Source organism: Phoca vitulina, unplaced genomic scaffold (genome assembly GCF_004348235.1).
Source record: "Phoca vitulina isolate PV1807 unplaced genomic scaffold, GSC_HSeal_1.0 scaffold35, whole genome shotgun sequence".
Classification (NCBI taxonomy): Eukaryota; Metazoa; Chordata; class Mammalia; order Carnivora; family Phocidae; genus Phoca; species Phoca vitulina.
The window spans coordinates 10,704,405-10,726,720 of record NW_022589738.1 but is presented as its reverse complement, the minus strand read 5'-3'; the positions used below and the strand labels follow the sequence as shown (position 1 = coordinate 10,726,720).

Below are 22,316 nucleotides of genomic sequence, written 5' to 3'. Positions count from 1 at the left end.
TTCCAAGATGTCACTGAGAAGGGAAGCAGGGGATAAGGCGAGGCTGTTAAAGGCTTTTTTCCTTCCCTGGTTGCTGTAAATCGTAATTAGTTTCTAGAACTCTGATGAAGTTGATGCTGACAGTTTTTGCCAGTTTATTTGCTGCTTTTGTGGAAGAACATGCTTTTGGAATTCCCTACTCCATACTGTTTTCAGTGACAGCACTGTATGCTTATTTTTAAATATGATTTATGAATATATTAAAACCATCATTAACCACAAATGCAACTGAGTACTGAAAATGTAGCAAGAAGTATGGTGATGTTGAAGTGATGTAAACAAAGAATCAGAACTATTAACATTCCATGGCTCTCTCTTCAAACATCATTTTTATAGATAGTGTATGTTAGTGGCCAGTGCAGTATACTTATGAATTAGGAACAACTGGACTAAAAAGAGCATTTTGAACCCTAAGCAGTCTGTTAGTGGAAGGGATTCTACAGATTGTGTGTGTGTGTGTGTGTGTGTGTATGTGTAAAGATGAGCTATGAAGTTGGACATCAATAGATGTTATATTCCAGTGGTTGTCTAATTATGTTCATAAAGTTCTAGTGTTTTCTGTGACTTGGACTGACTTGAAGTAAGGGGGATTGACAAGAAAGGTCACAGATGGTGAGGTTCCAAGCTTCCCACTTCTGTAGTCAACCACCACTATAATTCTGTAGATTATATTACGGTTCTATGAAATTTTTTGCAAGTTAGCTTCCACTGCTAAAAACTCATACAAACAACAAATAGACTGATATACAGGACTGCACGATAAATATGCCTGGTTGTAAATACCATGGGACTTTGGGCAAAAAGAATCTCTGTGAGCTGGAATGGAATTAGGGTTACACTATATTAAAAATTTATCCCAGTCTTAACCTGACTGCAAAATCCCCAGAGATGATGTCTATAGGCACCATTATTTTCTTACCACCTTAGCTTCACACAAAATAGGCACTTTGTAAATATCTATTATCTTAGCTATGTAAGGAAATAAGGTTAGATAAGCCTGTGGGACCAGATTATAGTGGATTTGAAGCCTAAAAAAAGAAAGTAGATAAATAAAATTACTGAGAACAAAATGTCATCATACAAAGTTTAAGGAAATGGTAGATGATAAGAATTACAGCAGAAACAAGCATTAAGACAGAAAACTACTGCTGTTTTGGTCAATACATAGGCTTAAGAAAGCCCTCACTTTTAGGTATTTGATGTATTGTGGGGAGGGAGTTAAAAGGATTAAACATAATTCTTGACCTCAAACAGCTTCAGGTATGTAGAAAAGGCTTAGAGAGGAGTAGGTTCAAGGAGAGCCAAGAGATGGATGAGCAGCTCTGGAACTTCTACCTTGAAGTTTTCTGAAATAAGAGTTTAAAAAAGGAAAAGAGTTGAGTCTTTTGGCTTATGGTTACAGCCAAATATGAAATTTAAAAACTTGATCTCTTATGATAGATGTGAGAATAGTGTTATCTTTAGGGAGAGGTGTGTGAGGGAGCCTTCTGGGGTACTAGAAATATCTTGATCTAGGTGTTGGGTTTCATGGATGTTTTAATCCAAGTTATATAATTTTTAGAAATTGCTATATATTTTTAAAAATTATCTTTTTATGATTGGACAACTCTCTGGGATTTATGCTTACAAAATGGATACTCACAGTCAAGGAGAAATGTTCAGATAAGTAAATCATTTTAATTTTTATACCATAAAGATCAAGTCATATTTACATTTGCTTAGTCAATGACTCATCACATCACCTTCTAGTCTGTTTGGTGACTACACTTAGGAAGATGTCCTGTGGTCATAAATGTTTCCATCTTATGCTTTCCTTTCTCATCTTCTCAAATGTTAAATGCAAGCTGTTACGGAGGGAAAAAAGTAGCTCCTTGGTATCTGCGGACAACACTATACTTGACAAACTACACTACAGCAGGGAGGTCCCTTTGGAGTGAGTGTTCCCATTTTGTATCACGCCAGCATCATTCAAAAAGTTAGTACAGAAAATTCTTTCTTATGCTGAGAACACCCTGAAGTTTTCACCAGATAATTTCTGATTTCTTTCTGAGCAGTATTTCTTAAATTGATAAGAAAAACAAGAATTTTTCCTTGTTAAAAAGACCATAATTAATAAAAGCTTATGAAGCATGTTTATTACCTAACCATAATATAATTAATGCATGGCAGAAAAAAAATCTCTTGGGTTTAAAAATAGCTTTATTTAGCATACCAAAAACACAGAAACATAAGAAAAACCTTACCTAGTATAAACAAACATAAAAATAGTTAAATACCATAATTTAATGTAAACCAGGTGTTTAAAAATGTGAATTGTAATAAAATACATGCTATTTACACAGAACCAAGTTATTGTATCAGATCATCAATCTTGAAGTCATCATTAACAATGAATCAAACACAGCATTTGTATTTGTACTGGTCAGTAAAAAAAAAAAAAAAAATCCTTTAATTCACTTTAAACAGATATAATTCCAAGCAGAAAGGCAAAGTGCCAGTTCTAGGATTCCAGACACAGCCACTGCATGTGGAGGCCTGGAAATCATTCCACTGGAAGACCATTAAGCCCAGTGTCTTATTTAAATGCAAACTGGTTGATTCAATTTAGTTAATGCTTAAGAAAGGTACTAAATATGTCTGCAAAAATAAACCTTTATTAAAAATGACCAAAGGTGAATGTAATATCAATCATGTAAGAAAGGCAAAAGCATAAAAAATACATATTATTCCAGACAAGCCCCTTTAATTATAACAAATGTTAAGAAACTCAGTTTATAAAACCAGATGGGGCAGCAAAAGGGTTTTGAAAAATGTAAAATGAAGTCAAAATCAAACAAACCAAACCTAAGAGAATGTTTCTTGAAGAAAGTGGTATTTTTGTTTATCCTGTCATTATCCCATGAATGCTGCCATGAGATCTATGGCTGGTGTCAGTTATCACTACAGAGTGGTGTGTTTTCTTTGACCAACAGGTGAAAAAGCTGTAGCCATTGATTAGATTAAGCATTTGGCTTTTGCTTCAAGAACCAACATCCATTCTCATATTGTAATGCAGGTATCTCTAAGAGGCAGCATTAAATCCAGTATCAGGACTTTAAAATATAAAATAAAGTTGCAAGAATATATACATAGTAATAGAATATCCTGCTCCTTTCTCCTGTAATTCTAAAAGTTTTGATTTCCAGACCCCTTTACATTCCTTAAAATTTATTAGAGACCTGGATGTTAAAGAGCTTTTGTTTATATAGTTTATATCCATCAATATTTGCCATATTAGAAAATAAAACTGAAAAAAAATTTAAGTATTCAAAAATTAGTTTATTACATGCTAACATAAATAACATGTTTAAGAAAATAGCTGTATTTCCTAAAACAGAAAAAAGATTTGTGGGAAATGGCATTGTTTTACACTTTCAACTACTTTTTGAGACACGGAGTGAAAAGACAACTAATGCCTTTGTATTATTATGAAAATAGTTTTGATCTCACAGGTGCCCTGAAAGGCTCTCAAGGACTCCCAGGGGTTCATGGGCCAGGCACACTTTAAAAACTGCTGGTTTAATCTAAGGCCTAATGTTAATGACCAAAAAAAAAAAAAAAAAATCCACACAAAAGGAACCTTAATTTTCCTTTAAAAATAAACCAAAATAGTCATAAATGCACACACAAGTCACTGGATCAAACACTCCCATTTTTAGCTGTAAGAAGCCAAAAGTCACCATGTGCTCACAGTCAAATTCAAAATAATAGTCATTTCAACTGAGACCAGGGTCAAGATTTATTAATTTTTGGTTCTTGAAAGCTACAAAACCTATTAACTAAACATATACATCTTAGTTCCCTTTCCAACATCTGCTAAATCCTGTTTGTGCTAAGCTGGCTGTCATCTCTTGAACTGGCACAGCATTGGTATAGACCAGAGAGGGACAGAAGTATAATATAGCCCACATACTCAGATCAGGAGCATGTTAGCCATTAATGGAGCGGCTCCTCTAGTTCTCACTATGTGAAAGCTCTGATACATTTTAGGGAAACGGAGAAAATTCTCCCTGAAGCACAGTAAGAACAATGCTATGACATCACACGTAGGCAGCTCTTCACATCTTACAAATCACTTTCATTCACACCACCTCATTAGATCCTTTTAAAGCCCCTGGAGATGGGCAGGCCAAATGACATTATCCGTTTCAGAGTTAAGGAATCTGAGGTGCAGATATGGGCCTTCCCCAGAGCACCATGGCAAGTACCTTTTTTACAGAACAGGATGAGAATTCAGGTCATCTGAGTCCTAGTTCAGGGTTTCCTCCCAGCATTCCTCCTTTTTGGGGTTCCAGGGCAGGATTGGGAGAGGGGCCTGTGGGGATGAAGATGGAGGCAGCAGGATATGGCTGATGCTTCCAGAACCTGTGTTCCTTCTGCCTCAATTAACCATTTTCTCCAACACTAAGGAGGCTTGGGAGTGGCACAGCCATTTCCCTGACCAATATAGTAAATTTTCCATCAGTGCATACATAATGGAACTTTATATGAAACAACTTCTTTCTGAGCCAGTTTATGTTGGCAGTTAATTCATAGCCTGTTCCCTCTACTCCACGGGAAAAGAAAGAAAAATCCTGCACTTAAAAAAAAAATGATGAAAATACAAAACGAAATAGCAACAATAATGAGATCTATGTAAAACTATAACAGATTTATTGTGCACCTGGCACAACATAGACTTTGCAGTTTTCCCCCACCAACTGAAGAGCAATATAAAATCACAGTTCTTAATTTAATGGAAAAATGCCTCCTAACCATCTTGAGGCAAAGACTCCAGTCTATACAAAAACTAAGAAAATAATTTCAAGAATTTTAACTAAATTCTTAGGTTCTTATAGATTCTGTGGTGGTAGGAGAGGGAGTAGATAGTAGAGTAAAAGGCAATAAAATAGCAAAAAGAAAATAATTTTGTCACAAATGAGCAAAGGAGAAATCTGTATCTATTCCCTGTCATTAATACATATAACTACTTTAGAAACTATTATGTTACCAGGAAATCCTCTCTACCAAGATGTTAATACAAATAGCATGAGACATTCAAAGACACTAAGCAACACTGTTTAATTTGGGGGTGAGGGGGTGGGGAAAGGCAGTCAACAACAAAATCCTTCCTCCAAAACTAGCCAAATGTCACTAATGACCAATGATATTCTTGCTATACGCTATAAATAAATTATCCTTTATTTGTGCCTTCCTTCTATCTCTGTTTCTGAGATGTTCCTAAAATCAAGATGGAATACATGCATTTATTTAAGGTAGTTGAAGAAAAAGGGATGTCAACAAAATCCAGGAAGAATTAGAAAACATGCTAAGTTCATCTTATTTTCAAAATTCAACAGCATGTGGCTATTACACAAATTGTTGGTGTCTCTCCCCACCCCCAATTTTGGAGAGTAATATTTTCTTTATAGGTGACTTAGACAGAAGTTAATGGCTTTTTAAGACACTTGCACATATACTGGGCTGATACACGTCTCATCACATCACGTGAAGACCTCCACTAAGATTTTTTCCCTCTTCACATATTTCCATTAGAGATAATGAGCATGGATAATGATTTTATAGTAGGAAACAAAACTAATGAAAATCAAATCAGAAAATGTAAAGTGGTATGCTGTCAGAGTCCAATAAAATAAGTCAATGCGCATTTATGTAGTGGTAAAGTGCTAGAAAGTTCTTTCATTAGTATTTTAAAAATGATTACAGTAAAAAGAAGGTTGCAGTTTCATTTGATGGTGGTGACCACAGGCACCATAGCAATGGCACTGGCTGAGTTGGAATTAATGATGTCCTCATACTCTGGGGGTGGGTCTAAATGAGGTTCTGTTTCACTCCTCCGGAGGTTCACCTGGCCAGTGGCTTCCTCATAGGTGGGTGGGGGATCACAGTTGGATAGGCGAGTGGAGACAGAATCGGAGCGCCCAACTACATATTCCAGAAAGCCTGGTGACAATCCACTGCTATCAAACACTTCGTCTGCTGGGGGAGGCGGAGTGATAATATTAAGGTGCTGTGGGAAAGGAATGTGGCCTTCAGTTACTGTCTGTCTGCGAGTTTTGTTTCTGAGGAAGCATCTCCAAATTAGAAAAATGACAAGAAGGATAATGAAGAGACCAAAGATTAATGGAAAGGTAAGGTAAAACTGAAACCAGTCACTTCCTCTGTTACTCTCTCCTTGTTGTGCTTTTGTGTAGGTGTTCCAAAACTCCTTCTGAAAATAAAAGATAAAATAAAAATCAGTATGATCAAAAGATGGGAAATAGCAAATGAACAAATGTCTGGGTTCTATTAACATAATGAACCAAAAACCAAAACCAGATTTGTTGCTTTAAATAACCGACTGCCTATATTTTCCATGACAAGAAATTACAAATAAATCATGTTACGATGTTCACTCTGGATCCTTCCTAAAATGGTCAATGAGAACCCAAGAGTCTTTTTCAAGACTTGGAGTTATTTATATTTTCAGCTATGACATTTTAGAAGGAAAAACAAAGCGTGAGAGATTTCCTGTTTTTCAATTAAACCAAATAATATTCCCTTAAAAATGTCAGATATTTTCCATGTCCAACTCTGAAGTTTCTGATCCCTAATCCCCATCATCATTAATGGTATGTGCTATTTTAGGCTGTTGTAGGCCTTCAGTAGTCAAACGCTTTACAGATGAATGCTTTTGTTTTCTAATGGTTCTGTTTGAGGTCCCCTTCCACCAGACCTTACCCCTCAACTCCCTTTCCAACCCCCAAAATTTAGTACACAGATGTTCATTGAATGTCGTAATTACACATTGCCCCTAGTAGAAAGCTCAGGCTAGTGAAGAAATTGTGTTAGGTTATTTCCAAACATAGACTATAATCCCAAAAGGCATGAGACCTAGTAGTTCAAATATTTAATATTTGTATGGGGGGAAATACTGAAAACATAAAAAGGTAACCTGACCCAATTACTAGCTATGAGACTTGGACAGGTTACTCTTTTGAATCTTAAATTTCCTCACCTGAAAAACAGGATAATACTAATCTGTCTTTATAGGCTAAGCATCATATGAAATAACATATATAACACGTCTAATTAAATCCTTGGCATATACACAAATGGTAATTATAATTTTTGTATATCATAATCAAGTCACTGCCTCAAATTCACTGATTAATCTATCCCATACCTTGGTATGGAGACCATCTCCAATCCCAATGCTACTGACTCTTTTTTCAATGTTTAAACCTAACCAGTAAGTGCTTTTCTTACAATCCTATTTATTTGCAGGCACTACACATCACTGATAGTAAATATCTGGCACCAAGGAAGGGAACCAGGTCATTATCTAAACGGGCAAATAGAGGGAGTTGGACTAGATTGGGGATTGTAATGCCAGACGTCCCATGATAGCATGGCATTAACATAAATCTATGGATCTGGTTAAAAGTAAGACTCTGGGCACTAAAGCTGGTTGTTTTATAGTCATATATTTTATTAGTCACACAGGCTTTTTTTTTTTTTAAAGAAAGAATATGTAGCATTTACAACATTACCAATTCCTAGTCACTATATCATTATCTATTCAAACTTAATTATACATACATTGCATGAGTCATTGCTCATTACTATTTGTTCTCTTCATCTTCCCTGATTTTGAAGTTGCTGTTCTATTTTGCAGTTGAATAGTCCTTTTTGAAGAATTTTCCATAGATGAGGCACATGGGAAATAGTCTATAAAATTTTGCAGCTCTATGAATAATTTTCCTTCACCCTGATTGGTAAATGTTATCATAATGATATTTCAGACTTTTAGGTTGTAGCTATCTTTTTCCCTAAGAAGTCTAGGTAGTGTTCCATGGTACTACAGTTTCCAATGTGCAGCTAAGAAATCCTATACTTGTTCGTTGGACTTTAATATTTATTTCTTATTTGTGAGATTTTATTTTTATACTTCTTTTTACCAGGCTGAGGCTTTTGGTTTTTGTTTTCTATCACTCTTATTTTTTATTAGATTATAATTGATATACAATATCATATTAGTTTCAGGTATACAATAATGAGTCGATATTTTTATATATTACAAAATGATCATTTAGGTCTAGTTACCATCTGTCACCATACGAAGTTATTATAATATTATTGACTATATTCCCTCTGTTGTACACTACATCCCCATGACTTATTTTGTAACTGGAAGTTGTAAAATCTATTAATCCCCTTCACCTATTTCATCTGCTCCCCTCCCCTCTGGCAACCACCAGTTTGTTCTGTTTCTATGAGTCTGTTTCTGTTTCTGTTTTTTCTTTCCTTGATTCCACATGTAAGTGAAATTTTATAGTATTTGTCAATCTCTGACTTAGCACACTATCATCTAGGTCCATCCATGTTGCCACAAATGGCAAGATTTCATTCTTTTCTATGGTTAATAGTCCACTGTGTGTGTGTGTATATACACACACCACATCTTTATCCATTCATCTATGGATGGACACTTAGGTTGCTTCCATATCCTGGCTATTATAAATAATGCTGCAATGAACATAGAGGTCCATATATATGTTTTTGAATTAGTATTCTCATTTTCTTCAAATCCCCAGAAGTGGAATTGTTGGATCATACGGTAGTTCTATTTGTAATTTTTTGAGAAACCTCCATATTGTTTTCCATAGTAGCTACATCAATTTACATTCCCAACAACAGTGCACGAGGGTTCCTTTTTCTGCACATCCTCACCAATACTTGTTAACTCTTATATTTTTGATACTAGCCATTCTGTCAGGTGTGAAGTGGTATCTCATTTGTAGTTTTGATTTGCATTTCCCTGATGAAGAATGTTGTTGAACATATTTTCATGTGTTTTTTGGCCATCTATATATCTTTGGAAAAATGTCTATCCAGGTCATCTGCCCATTTTTTAATTGGGTTGGTTTTTCTTTGCCATTACTGAGTTTTAGGAGTTCTTTATATATTTTAGATATCAACTCCTTATCAGATTATCATTTCCACGTATCTTCTCCCATTTAGTAGGTTGTCTTTTCTTTTGTTGATAGTTTCCTTTGCTGTGGGAAAGCTTTTTAGCTTGATGTAGTCCCATTTGTTTATTTTGCTTTTGTTGCTCTTGTCAGAGGAGACAGATTCCTCCCCCACCAGAAAAAAATGGCTAAGACTGACGTCATAGAGCTTACTACCTATGTTTTCTTGCAGTTTTATGGTTTCAGGTCTTACATTCCATTCTTCTTTTTTAATTAAGTAGGCTCCACACCCAGCATGGACCCCAACACAGGGCCCAAACCCATGACTCTGAGATTGAGACCTGAGCTGAGATCAAAAGTCGGACACCCAACAGACTGAGCCACCCAGGTGCCCCACATTGCATTCTTTAATCCACTTTGAGTTGACTTGGCATGTGGTGTAAGAATGTGGCCCAGTTTCTTTCTTTTGCATGTAGCTGTCCAGTGTCCACAACACTATTTATTGAAGAGACTGTCTTCTTGCCATTGAATGATCTTGCCTTCTTTGTCACAGGTTAATTGACCATGTAAGCATGGGTTTATTTCTAGGCTGTCTATTCTGTTCTATTGATCTATGTGCCTGTCTTCATGCCAATTCCATACTGTTCTGGTTACTATAGCTTTATAGTATAGTTTGAAATAAGAGATCATGACACTCCAGCTTTGTTCTTCTCTTTTAAGATTAGCTTTGGCTATTTGGGGTCTTTTGTGGTTCCATACAAATTTTAGGATTATTTGTCCTAGTTTCTTGAAAAATGCCATTGGCGTTCTGCTGTGGGTAGTATGGACATTTTAAAAGTATTCTTCCACTCCATGAGCATAGTATATCTTTCCATTTATTTGTGTTGTCTTCACTTTCTTTCAAGTTTTCAGAGTAGGGGCGCCTGGGTGGCTCAGTCGTTAAGCGCCTGCCTTCGGCTCAGGTCATGATTCCAGGGTCCTGGGATCAAGCCCCACATCGGGCTCCCTGCTCAGCAGGAAGCCTGCTTCTCCCTCTCCCACTCCCCCTGCTTGTGTTCCCTCTCTAGCTGTCTCTCTCTCTGTCAAATAAATAAATAAAATCTTTAAAAAAAAAAAAAAGTTTTCAGAGTATAGGTCTTTTACTTCCTTGGTTAAATTTATTCATAGGTATTTTATTCTTTTTGATGCAATTGTAAATGGGATTGTTTTCTTAATTTACTCTTTCTGCTACTTCATTAGTAGTGTATAGAAATTCAACAGACATCTGTATATTAATTTTGTATCCTGCAACTTTAGTTTTTTGGTGGAGTCTTCAGGACTTTCAATATATAGTATCATGTCCCCACTGCAAATAGTGAAAGCTTTACTTCCTCCATTCTAATTTAGATACCTTTTATTTCTTGTCTCATTGGTATGGCTAGAACTTCCAATACCATATTGAATGAAAGTGTTGACAGTGGGCATCCTTGTCTTGTTCCTGATCAAGAGGAAAAGCTTTCAGCTTTTCACCATTAAGTATAATGTTTGCTGTGGATTTGTCATATATGGCCTTTATTATGTTGAGGTATATTTCCTCTATACAAACTTTGTTGAGAGTTTTAAATCATAAATGGAGTTGAATTTTGTCAAGTGCTTTTTGTCTATTTTAATAATCATATGATTTTTATCCTTCATTTTGCTAATATAGTGTGTCACATTGATTTGTGAGTGATAAATCATCCTTGCATGCCTGGAATGAATCCCACTTGGTCACACTGTGTGATCTTTTTAGTGTGTTGTTGAACTTGGTTTGCTCATATTTTATTGAGGATTCTTGCATCTATGTTCATCAGAGATTTTGGTGTGTAATTTTGTGGTTTTTTTGTAGTGTCATTGTCTGATTTTGGTATTAGGGTAATACAGGCCTTGTAAAGTTAGTTTGGAAGTGTTCCTTCCTCTTCAATTTTTTGGAATATTTAAGAAAGGAAGGTATTATCTCTTCTTTAAATGTTCGCTGGAATTCACCTATGAAGCCTGGATATGGAGTTTACTGGGAGTTTTTTGATTACTAATTCAATTTTGTTACTAAAAATCGGTCTATTCAGATTTTATATTTTTTCTTGATTCAGTCTAGGAATATTGGATGTTTCTAGGAATATATCCATTTCTTCTAGGTTGTCTAATTTGTTGGCATATAATCCTTTTTATATCTGAAGTATTGCTTGTAATTTCTCTCTTTTATCAATTTTGTCTATCTTTTCAAAGAACCAGGTTTTAGTTTCATGGCTCTTTTCTATTATTTTTTTAAGTCTTTCATTTATTTCTGCTATGATCTTTATTATTTCCTTCTACTAACTTTGGGCTTAGATTAAGATTTTTCTTTGTTCTTTAGGTTAGCCTGTATTGCTATGAACTTCCCTCTTAGAACTGCTCTTACTGAACCCCAAAGATTTTGAAACATTGTATTTCCATTTTCATTTTCTCAAGGTATTATTTTTTCCTCTTTGATTTCTCCATTGACCCATTAGTTGTTCAATAGCATGTTAAGTCTCCATGTGTTTGTGCATTTTCCACTTTTCTTCTCATAACTGATTTATTGAGAATGGTTTTGTGGCCCACCAAGTGACCAATCCTAGAGAATGTTCCATGTTCACTTGAAAAGAATTGTGTATTCTGCTGTTTGGGGATGGAATGTTCTATATATACCTATTAAGTCCATCTTGTCTAACATGTTATTTAAGGCCAAATGATTCCTTATTAATTTTCTGTCTGGATGATGTATCCATTGATGAAAGTGGGGTATTAATGTCCCTTCCTATTTCCCCTTTTATTTATTTCTGTTAAAATTTATGCACCCAACATTGAGGCACCTAAATGTATAAAGCCAATAATAACAAATGTTATATCCTGTTGTTGGATTGACTATCATTACGTTATGACCTTCTTTGTTTCAGTCTTTGTTTATTGTCCATTTAAGTATTGCTACCCCAGCTTTCTTTTCATTTCCACTTATATAGTAATTATATTTTCCCATGCCTTCATTTTGAGTCTGTGTCTTTAGGTTTGAAGTGAGTCTCTTACAGGCAGCATAAAGAAGGATCTTGTTTTTTATCCAGTCACCCTGTGTGTTTTGATTGGAGAATTTAGTCCAGTTACATTTTAAGTAATGATTAATAGGTAGGTACTTACTGCTTTTTGTTGTTCCTTTCCTTCTCTTTCTCTTTTCCCTTTTGGCTTGATTATATTCACTAGGGTCATGTTTAGATTCCTTTCTCTCTTTCTTTTGTGTATTTATTTTATGTTTATTCTTTGTGGTTACCATGAGGTTCACTTCACATAAATACATAAGATGTTCTAACAGTCTCTTTTAAGTTGGATAGTAACTTAAATCTGAACACATTCCAAAGCTTTATACCTTTATGTATCGCTTAACTGCTGTTTTAAATAAATTTTACTTTTGTCTTCCATTCCTCATGCAAGTGGTTGACCCACTACCTTTCCTATTTATTTTTCAAGTGAGATTTTTACTTTTGCATATTTTATTAGTTCCTTTAATTTTTAGCTTAGAGTAGTCCCTTTAACAATCATCTGCTGGTTTAGTGGTGACAAACTCCTTTAGCTTTTGCTTATCTGAACAACTCTTTTAATCTCTCCTTCAATTGTGAATAATAATATTGCTGGGTAGAGAATTCTTGGTTGGCAGCTTTTTCCTTTCAGTGCTTGGAATATGTCATGCTCCTCCCTTCTGGCCTGTAAAGTTTCTGCTGAAAAATCTGCTCATAGCCTTATGGGGTTTCCCTTGTACATAATATGTTGCTCCTTTTAAGATTCTCTTTATACTTAACCTTTACCATTTTAATTATTATGTGTTGTGGTGTGTTTCTCTATGAGTTCATCTTATGTGGAACTCTCTGGATTTCCTGCTATCTGGATGTCTGTTTCCTTCCCCAGATTAGGTTTAAGTTTTCAGCAATTATTTCTTCAAATGACTTTTGTGGCCCTTTCTCTCTTCTACTTCTGGGACCCCTATATAATGCAAATGTTATTCCACTTGATGTTGTTGTCTCAGAGGTCCCTTAAGGTATCCTCACTTCTTTCTAACTTCTATTATTTCTTTGTTGAAGTGCTTGCTGTGCACATCCATTCTTCACCTGAGTTCTGTATCTTTATGGCTGTTTGTTATTTTGAACTCTTTATTGGGTAGGTTGCTTATCACCATTTCATTAGGGCCTTTTTCTGGGGTTTTGCCTTTTCTTTAATTTGGACACATTCCTGTCTCTTTGTGTTTGTCCATATATATTAGGCAAAATGGCTATCTCCCTCAGCCATTTTCTGTGGCCCAGAAGTTCAATCTGCCCTGCCAACCACAGCCAGGCACCCTATGGGAAACTTTTGTATGGGATAGTTGCACCTCAGTGAGGTTGAAGCTATTTACCTGTCTCAGTTTGGGCTTGGCTGTTGCAGGAGGTGGGCAAAGCATACCCTCCAGTGCTAGCAGGCTAGAGGAAAAGTACAAAATATGGTGACGGTCCACTCCATCATCAGCAAGTTAGGATGAGATTGCAGAAATAGTGTCTGCTAGCACTTCCATCCTCACACAAAGTCCCTGCTTCTCCTGCAGTCACTTTAAAATTAGTACATGGGTCTCCATCACTGTGGTCTAGGTTTTTCAATCTGTTACTTTGATGCTGATTATCAGGGTAAGTAGATTTAAGAGCAGAATCTCCATTCCCCATAGTTCTATGATTCTCTTGGTCTTAATCTTCACTGATTTTCAAAACCAGACATTTTGGGGGTTCATCTCTCCAGGGCTGACCTAATAGCTTCACTCCTCAAGGGACAGTTCTGATTGTGGGGTTCCTGCATCTGGGGTGGGTTCCCAGGTGAGGTCATATCTCTGCCTCAGCTACCCTTCTTGAAGCATCTCTTTTGTTGTGAAGGTGCAGTTCATCTAGTTCTCAGGTACTTTACAGCTACATTTGGAATAGTTTCTTTATAAACTTGTGGTGTCTGTGTGAGGAAGTGAGTCCTAGGTCTTCCTATGCTGCCATCATGAATCCCCTCCCATACAGGCTTAGAAAGTACCCTGTGGGCATAAAAGTGACCCCAAATCATCTGTTCTACCCCTGAACTAGATTTTCTAAAAGGTACATTATTACTCCAACATTCTGTGATTCTAAGATAAATTTGCACATGTTATAATATTGTATGATCTCCTGAAGGCTATAGACAGATGAAAATATGCAAGATTCAATATTAAAATAAGCCAAAAGTAGAAATAGCACACTCCCAAGAATACAGCATTTTAGGACAATACCAAAAACTTTATATTGTGATTCATTTGTTTCACTAATAAAAATTTAATCAATCACAGGTCCAAACTAATGACATTTAGAAAAAACTAAATGTGCTTCTAAAGGTGTACACTATTAACTTTTTGTATAAAATTGTCACTTTTAGGATGGCCAACTTTAAACATCTAAAAAAGAATACAAATCAATCTGCAAAAAATATCAAAGATATAATCACTATGAACATTTGTTTTATAACTTACTTAAAAATGTTTTATATCTACTTTTATCAGTTCAGTTGAATCCTTACACAAACTGAAAATTTTTTTCTAATTTAGTAATCATGTATTTATGGAGACCTATCAAATATCTGATTTGTAGTAAATTTTCTTTACCTGCAGATGACAATTTCCTCTGTTTCCTCCTAATCTCTCGAATCACATGTATTTCCTTTTTGTGGATAATATTAAATGGGGCAAAAGGTGATTTCAAATAATTATATAATGCTAGCCTTAGGTAAATACAATTAAAAGTGGCTTTTTTAATATTGTCCTATCACTTTGAGATAAGCATCAACAATGCACATGAAAAGGACCTTTTTTTCATGCTTGGCTTGTATAATTAAATTTTTCTGGCTTATTTGGCATCCTAGTAAATAATCCACAGACTAAAACAATCAACTTTTATTTTGAAGTGTTACAAAGCTTAGACAAAAATGAGAGAAAGAGAGCAAGCAGGCAGAGGGAGAGAGAGAATCTTAAGTAGGCTCCATGTCCCACACAGAGCCTGACACAGCGCTCATCTCATGACCCTGAGATCATAATCTGATCAGAAATCAAGAGTCTACATTTAACCCACTGAACCGCCCAGGTGCCCCCATAAAATCAGATTTTTACTTTATCTATAGTAACTCAATTAATCCACACCTAATAATAAAGACATACTTATTATCCACACTTGAAGATGCCAAAATGAAGGCATAGAGAGGTTACCTAATAATAAACCAAAGGTGGGGCACCTGGGTGGCTCAGTTAAGCACCCAACTCTTGATGAGATTCTCAAATAAGATATTTTAAAAATAATAATAAAGCCAAGGTCATTTCAAATATAAACGTTAGAACTGGGCCTTGAACAGAACAGGCATCAGAGCAAGCCAAAAAGCAATCTGCCTTGATCTATTAGATATTTTGGACCTGTTTGGCATTTTCCTAGGCATCATGTTAAATGTGTAGTCAAAAGCAAGTGGGCTCATTTTATAGATTAAAGTAACATCATCTCAAAAAGTAATTATCACATTTCTTTCTTTGGGAACTAGATTTATTTTGTATGTGAAGCCAGAGAATCAGATGAAAATTCACATGAAATAAAGACTAATATTATAATTGTTATTCATACAAAAGAATCAAGTTTATATCTCTGTAAGCTATTTAAGTACTCCTTTATCTCACGGAAAGCAGCCAAAAGATATTCAGAAAGAACATATGATTTCAAGACTTGGTAAAGTAGTGCTTTTAGAGAAAGTGGAAATTTGTTTAAAATATCATTAAAGGACCTCAGTAGTTTTAGATAAGGTTAAAATTATATAAATAATAAATGTAGACATTGTAACAATGTTTATTCTTCCGATCCATGAATAAACATTGTTAAAATGTCTATGCTGCCTAGAGCAATCTATACTTTCAGCACCATCCCGATCAAAATACCAAAGTGCTGGAACAAACAATCCTGAAATTTGTATGGAATCAGAAAAGACCCTGAATCATCAAGGAAATGTTGAAAAAGAAAAAGCTGGAGCCATCACGTTGCCTGATTTCAAGCTATATTACAAAGCTGTGATCACCAGGACAGCATGGTACTGGCACAAAAACAGACATATAGACCAATGGGACAGAATAGAGAGCCCAGATATGGACCCTCAACTCTATGGTCAAATAATCAACAAAGCAGGAAAAATATGGAACGGAAAAAAGACAGTCTCTTCAATAAATGGTGCTGGGAAAATTGGACAGCTATATACAGAAGAATGAAACTCGACCATTTTCTTACACCATACACAAAGATAAACTCAAAATGGATGAAAGATCTCAATGTGAGACAGGAATCTGTGAAAATCCTAGAGGAGAACATAGGCAGTAACCTCTTCGACATCGGCCACAGCAACTTCTTTCTAGATTCATCTCCAAAGGCTAGTGAAACAAAAGCAAAAATGAACTTTTGGGACTTCATCAAGATAAAAAGCTTCTGCACAGCAAAGGAAACAGTCAACAAAACCAAGAGGCAACCCACAGAATGGGAGAAGATATTTGCAAATGACACTACAGACAAATGGCTGATATCCAAGATCTATAAAGAACTTCTCAAACTCAACACCCAAAAAACAAGTCAAAAAATGGACAGAAGACATGAACAGGCACATGAAAAAATGTTCATCATCATTAGCCATCAGGGAAATTAAAATCAAAACCACATTGAGATACCACCTCACACCAGTCAGAATGGGAAAAATTGACAAGGCAAGAAACAACAAACGTTGGAGAGGTTGTGGAGAAAGGGGAACCCTCTTACACAGTTGGTGGGAATGCAAGTTGGTAGAGCCACTTTGGAAAACAGTGTGGGGCTGCCTCAAAAAATTAAAAATAGAGCTACCCTATGACCCAGCAATTGCACTACTGGGTATTTACCCCAAAGACACAGATGTAGCGAAAAGAAGGGCCATATGCACCCCAATGTTCATAGCAGCAATGTCCACAATAGCCAAACTGTGGAAAGAGCCGAGATGCCCTTCAACAGACAAATGGATAAAGAAGATGTGGTCCATATATACAATGGAATATTACTCAGCCATCAGAAAGGATGAATACCCAATTTTTACATCAGCATGGATGGGACCGGAGGAGATTATGCTAAGTAAAATAAGTCAAGCAGAGAAATTTAATTATATGGTTTCACTTATTTGTGGAACATAAGGAATAGCATGGGGAAAAATGAAGGGGGGGGAATCAGAGGGGGAGACGAACCATGAGAGGCTATGGACTCTGAGAAACAAACTGAGGGTTTTAGAGGGGAGGGGGGGTGGGGGGATGGGTTAGCCTGGTGATGGGTATTAAGGAGGGCACCTATTGCATGGAGTACGGGGTGTTATATGCAAACAGTGAATCATGGAACACTACATCAAAACTAATGATGTACTGTGTGGGGACTAACATAATAAAAAATAAGAAAAAAGAAAAGAATGTAATCTGAAGCTGCCAGAGAGATCTGAACCATTTCAGAGGGAGGAGCCCCAAAGTAAATGTTTCATCACAGGTGGGTTTCAGAACAAAATTCATTATGTACAGGATTCTATCAAGCAATATTTGTTGTTTTATAAACTGTGTGCTTTTTGGTTGTGAATTTTCTCACTTCCATTTTTGAATAGTCAAATTGTATTTGAGTCACTCAGATTGTGACTCAAGACCTGAAGGACTCTATTCATAATTGGAAGGAATAGAGATAAACATGTCTTACAATATGATTAATCAGCTTGGAACATACATAATAAAGTTTGGAAGTGGGTGGTGTTCTCAGTGGGTTTGTATTTCTGAAAAGGGCCCAGCAGCTCTCATGTGGCTTCTTCCTTTTCTGAAAAAGTACAGTCAATACCTTGTTGTAATGCACATTGCTTTATTAATTACTTCATAGATACTGTGTTTTTTACAAATTGTGGCAACCATGCATGGAGCAAGTTTTCCAACAACAATTGTTTCTATTTCACATTTTGGTAATTCTTGGGATATTTCAAACTTATCAAAGATTACCATAACAAATATATTAATATCACTATTGTAATTGTTTTGAGGTGCCACAGAATGTGTACAAAAAGACAGATTATACCATGGATATTTTCAGACCACAATACTTTAAAACTTGAATTCAATCACAAGAGAAAATTTAGAAGGAACACAAATACATGGAGATTAAAGACCATCATACTAAAGAATGAATGGGTCAACCACAAAATTAAAGAAGAATTACAAAAATACATGGAAGCAAATGAAAATAAAAACATGACATTTTAGAACCTCTGGGGGGCATCAAAGGCGGTCCTAAGAGGGAAGTATATAGCAATACTGGCCTTTCTCAAGAAATAAGAAAAGTCTCAAATACACAACCTAAACTTACACCTAAAGGGAGATAGAAAAAACAATAAGTAAAGCCTAAATCCAGCAGGAGAAGAGAAATAATCAAGACAAGAGCTGAAATAAAAATAAACAGTAGAACAGATCAATGAAACTAGGAGCTGGTTCTTTGAAAGAATTAACAAGATCGATAAACCCCTAGCCAGACTTATCAAAAAGAAAAGAGAAAGGACCGAAATAAATAAAATCATGATCAAAGCGGAGAGATCACAGCCAACACCGAAGACGTACAATTATAAGCGAATATTATGAGCAATTATGTACCAACAAATTAAGCAATCTGGAAGAAATGGGTAAATTCCTAGAAACATATAAACTGCCGAAACTGAAAATCTGAAGAGACAAATAACCAGCAAGGAAATCAAAGCAATCAAAAACCTCCCAACAAAGAAGAGTCCAGGGCCAGATGGCCTCCCAGCAGAATTCTATCATACATTTAAGGAAGAATTAATACCTATTCTTCTGAACCTGTTTCAAAAAATAGAAATGGCAGGAAAACTTCCAAACTCATTCTACGAGGCCAGCATTACCTTGATTCCAAAACCAGACAAAGACCCCACCAAAAAGGAGAATTACAGAACAATATCTCTGATGAACATGGATGCAAAAATTCTCACCAAGATACTGGATAAAAGGATCCAACAGTACATTAAAAGGATTATTCACCACGACCAAGTGAGATTTATTCCTGGGCTGCAAAGGCAGTTCAACATCTGCAAAGCAATCAATGTAATATACCACATTAATAAAAGGAAGGACAAGAACCATGTGATCCTCTCAACAGATGCAGAAAAAGCGTTTGACAAAATACAGCATCCTTTTTTATTTTTTAAAGACTTTATTTGACAGACACACAGTGAGAGAGGGAACACAAGCAGGGGGAGTGGGAGAGGGAGGAGCAGGGAGCCCGATGCAGGGCTCGATCCCAGGACCCTGGGATCATGACCTGAGCCAAAGGCAGACACTTAACAACAGAGCCACCCAGGCGCCCCATTGATAAAAACCCTCAACAAAGTAGGGATAAAAGGAACATACCTCAATTTCATAACTCACCACTGTTGTTCAACATAGTATTGGAAGTCCTAGCCTCAGCATTCAGAAAACAAAAAGAAATAAAAGGCAACCAAATCACTCTTCACAAATGACTTGATACTTTATGTAGAAAACCAAAAGACTCCACCCCAAAATTGCTAGAACTCCTACAAGAATTCAGCAAAGTAGCAGGATATATAATCAATGCACAGAAGTCAGGTGCGTTTCTATAGACTAACAATGAGGCAGAAGAAAGAGACATCAAGGAAAACTGATCCCACTTACAATTGCATCAAAAACCATAAGATACCTAGGAATAAACCTAACCAAAGAGGTAAAGGATGAAAGAAATTGAGAAGACACAAAAGAGATGGAAAAACATTCCATGCTCCTGGATTGAGAGGAAAAAATATTGTTAAAATGCCTATACTACCCAAAGCAATCTACACATTCAGGGCAATCCCTAGCAAAATACCATCAACATTTTTCACAGAGCTGGAACAAACAATCCTAAAATTTGTATGGAACCAGAAAACACCCTGAATAGCCAAAATAATGTTGAAAAAGAAAACCAAAGCTGGAGGCATCACAATTCTGGACTTCAAGCTCTATTACAAAGCTGTCATTATCAAGACAGTATGGTACTGGCACAAAAACAGACACCTAGATCAAGAGAACAGAATAGAGAACCCAGAAACGGACCCTCAACTCTATGCTCCACTAATCTTTGACAAAGCAGGAAAATATCCAATGGAAAAAAGACCATGTGTTCAACAAATGGTGTTGGGAAAACTGGACAGCACATGCAGAAGAATGAAACTGGACCACTTTCTTACACCATACACAAAAATAAACTCAAAATGGATGAAAGACCTAAATGTGAGACAGGAATCCATCAAAATCCTAGAGGAGAACACAGGCAGCAACCTCTTTGACCTCAGCCACTGCAACTTCTTGCTAGACATGTCTCCAAAGGCAAGGGAAAGAAGAGCAAAAATTGGGACTTCATCAAGATAAAAAGCTTTTGCACAGCAAAGGAAACAGTGAACAAAACTACAAGGCAACCTACAGAATGGGAGAAGATATTTGCAAATATCTTATCAGATACAGGACTAGTATCCAAAATCTATAAAGAACTTATCATACTCAATGCCCAAAAAACAAATAATCCAGTCAAGAAATGGGCAGAAGATATGAACAGACATTTCTCCAAAGAAGACATACAAGACATGAAAAAATATTCAAAATCACTCAGCATCAGGGAAATACAAATCGAAACCACAATGAGCTACCACCTCACACCAGTCAGAATCGCTAAAATTAACAACTTAGGAAATGACAGGTGTTGGAGGGGAACCTTCTTATTACACTGTTAGTGGGAATGCAAACAGGTACAACTACTTTGGAAAGCAGTACGGAGGTTCCTCAAAAAGTTAAATATAGAGTTACCCTATGACCCAACAATTGCACTACTAGGTATTTATCCAAAGGATATAAACTTAGTGAGTCAAAGGGGCATATGCACCCCAATGTTTATAGGAGCAATGTCCACAATAACCAAACTATGGAAAGAGCCCAGATGTCCATCAACAGATGAATGGATGAAGAAGACACACACACACACATGTATATACACACATACAATGGAATATTAGCCATCAAAAGTAATGAAATCTTGCCATTTGCAATGACATGGATGGAACTAGAGGGTATTATGCTAAGTGAAATAAGTCAGAGAAAGACAAGTATCATATGATTCCTTCATATGTGGAATTTAAGAAGCAAAACAAATGAACATAGGGAAAGGGATGGAAAAATAAAATAAGACAAAGTCAGAGAGAGAGACAAACCGTAAGAGACTCTTAACTATAAGAAACAAACTGAGGGCTGTTGGAGGCAAGGGGGATGGGGTAACTGGGTGATGGGCATTAAGGAGGGCACTGATGTAATTATATGCAACTGATGAATCACTAAACTCTACCACTGAAACTTAAAAAAAAAAAAACATTCTGGAAAGGAATCCCCATTCTAGATGCCATTAAGAACATGTGTGATTAATGGGAAGAGGTCAGAATATCAACACTGATGGGAGTTTGGAAAAAGTAGATTCCCACCCTCATGGATAACTTTGAGGAGTTCAAGACTTCAGTGGAGGAAGTAACTGCAGATATGGTGGAAATAGAGAACTAGAATTAGGAGTGGAACCTGAAGATGTGACTGAATTGCTGCAATCTCATGATAAAACTTTTAATGGATGAGGAGTTGCTTGTTGCTTGTTATGGATGAGCAGAAAACTGGTTTCTGGAGATGGAATCAACTGCTCAAAGGGCTAGGAAGAGTGCTGAAATGGCAAGGGATTTAGAATATGACATAAAGTTAGTTGATAAAGCAGCACTAGGGTTTGAGAGGACTGACTCCAATTTTGAAAATGGTTCTGTGAGTAAAACACTATGAAACAGCATTGCATACTACAGAGAAACTGTTCATGAAAGGAAGAGTCAATCAGTGTGCCACAACCACCATCCTGATCAGTCAGCAGGCATCAACATCAAAACAAGACCCTCCACTAGCAAAAAGATTATGATTCATTGAAAGCTCTGATGATGGTTAGCATTTTCTAGCAATAATGTATTTTTAAATTAAGGTATGCACATGATCTCTTTATACATAATGCTATTTCACACTTAATAATAAACTACAGTATAAACATAACTTTTATATGGACTGGGAAACCAAAATATTCCTTTGTTTAGCTTTATTGAATAAAAGTATTCACTTTATTGTGGTGGTCTGGAACTGGGTTATGA

General features: G+C 36.1%; 1 protein-coding gene across 2 annotated transcripts in view; it reads right to left on the bottom strand.

Annotated features, from left to right (window-relative positions):
* Positions 1–2,277: 2,277 nt before the first annotated feature.
* PRRG1 (proline rich and Gla domain 1) overlaps positions 2,278–22,316 on the bottom strand; it is a 156,197-nt gene continuing 136,158 nt past the window's right edge. For both annotated transcript variants that reach the window (XM_032426515.1, XM_032426514.1), the window contains exon 4: positions 2,278–6,289. In XM_032426515.1, the coding sequence (XP_032282406.1) occupies positions 5,804–6,289 (486 nt within the window). In that variant the 3' untranslated portion in view covers positions 2,278–5,803. The remainder of the gene's footprint in view (positions 6,290–22,316) is intronic.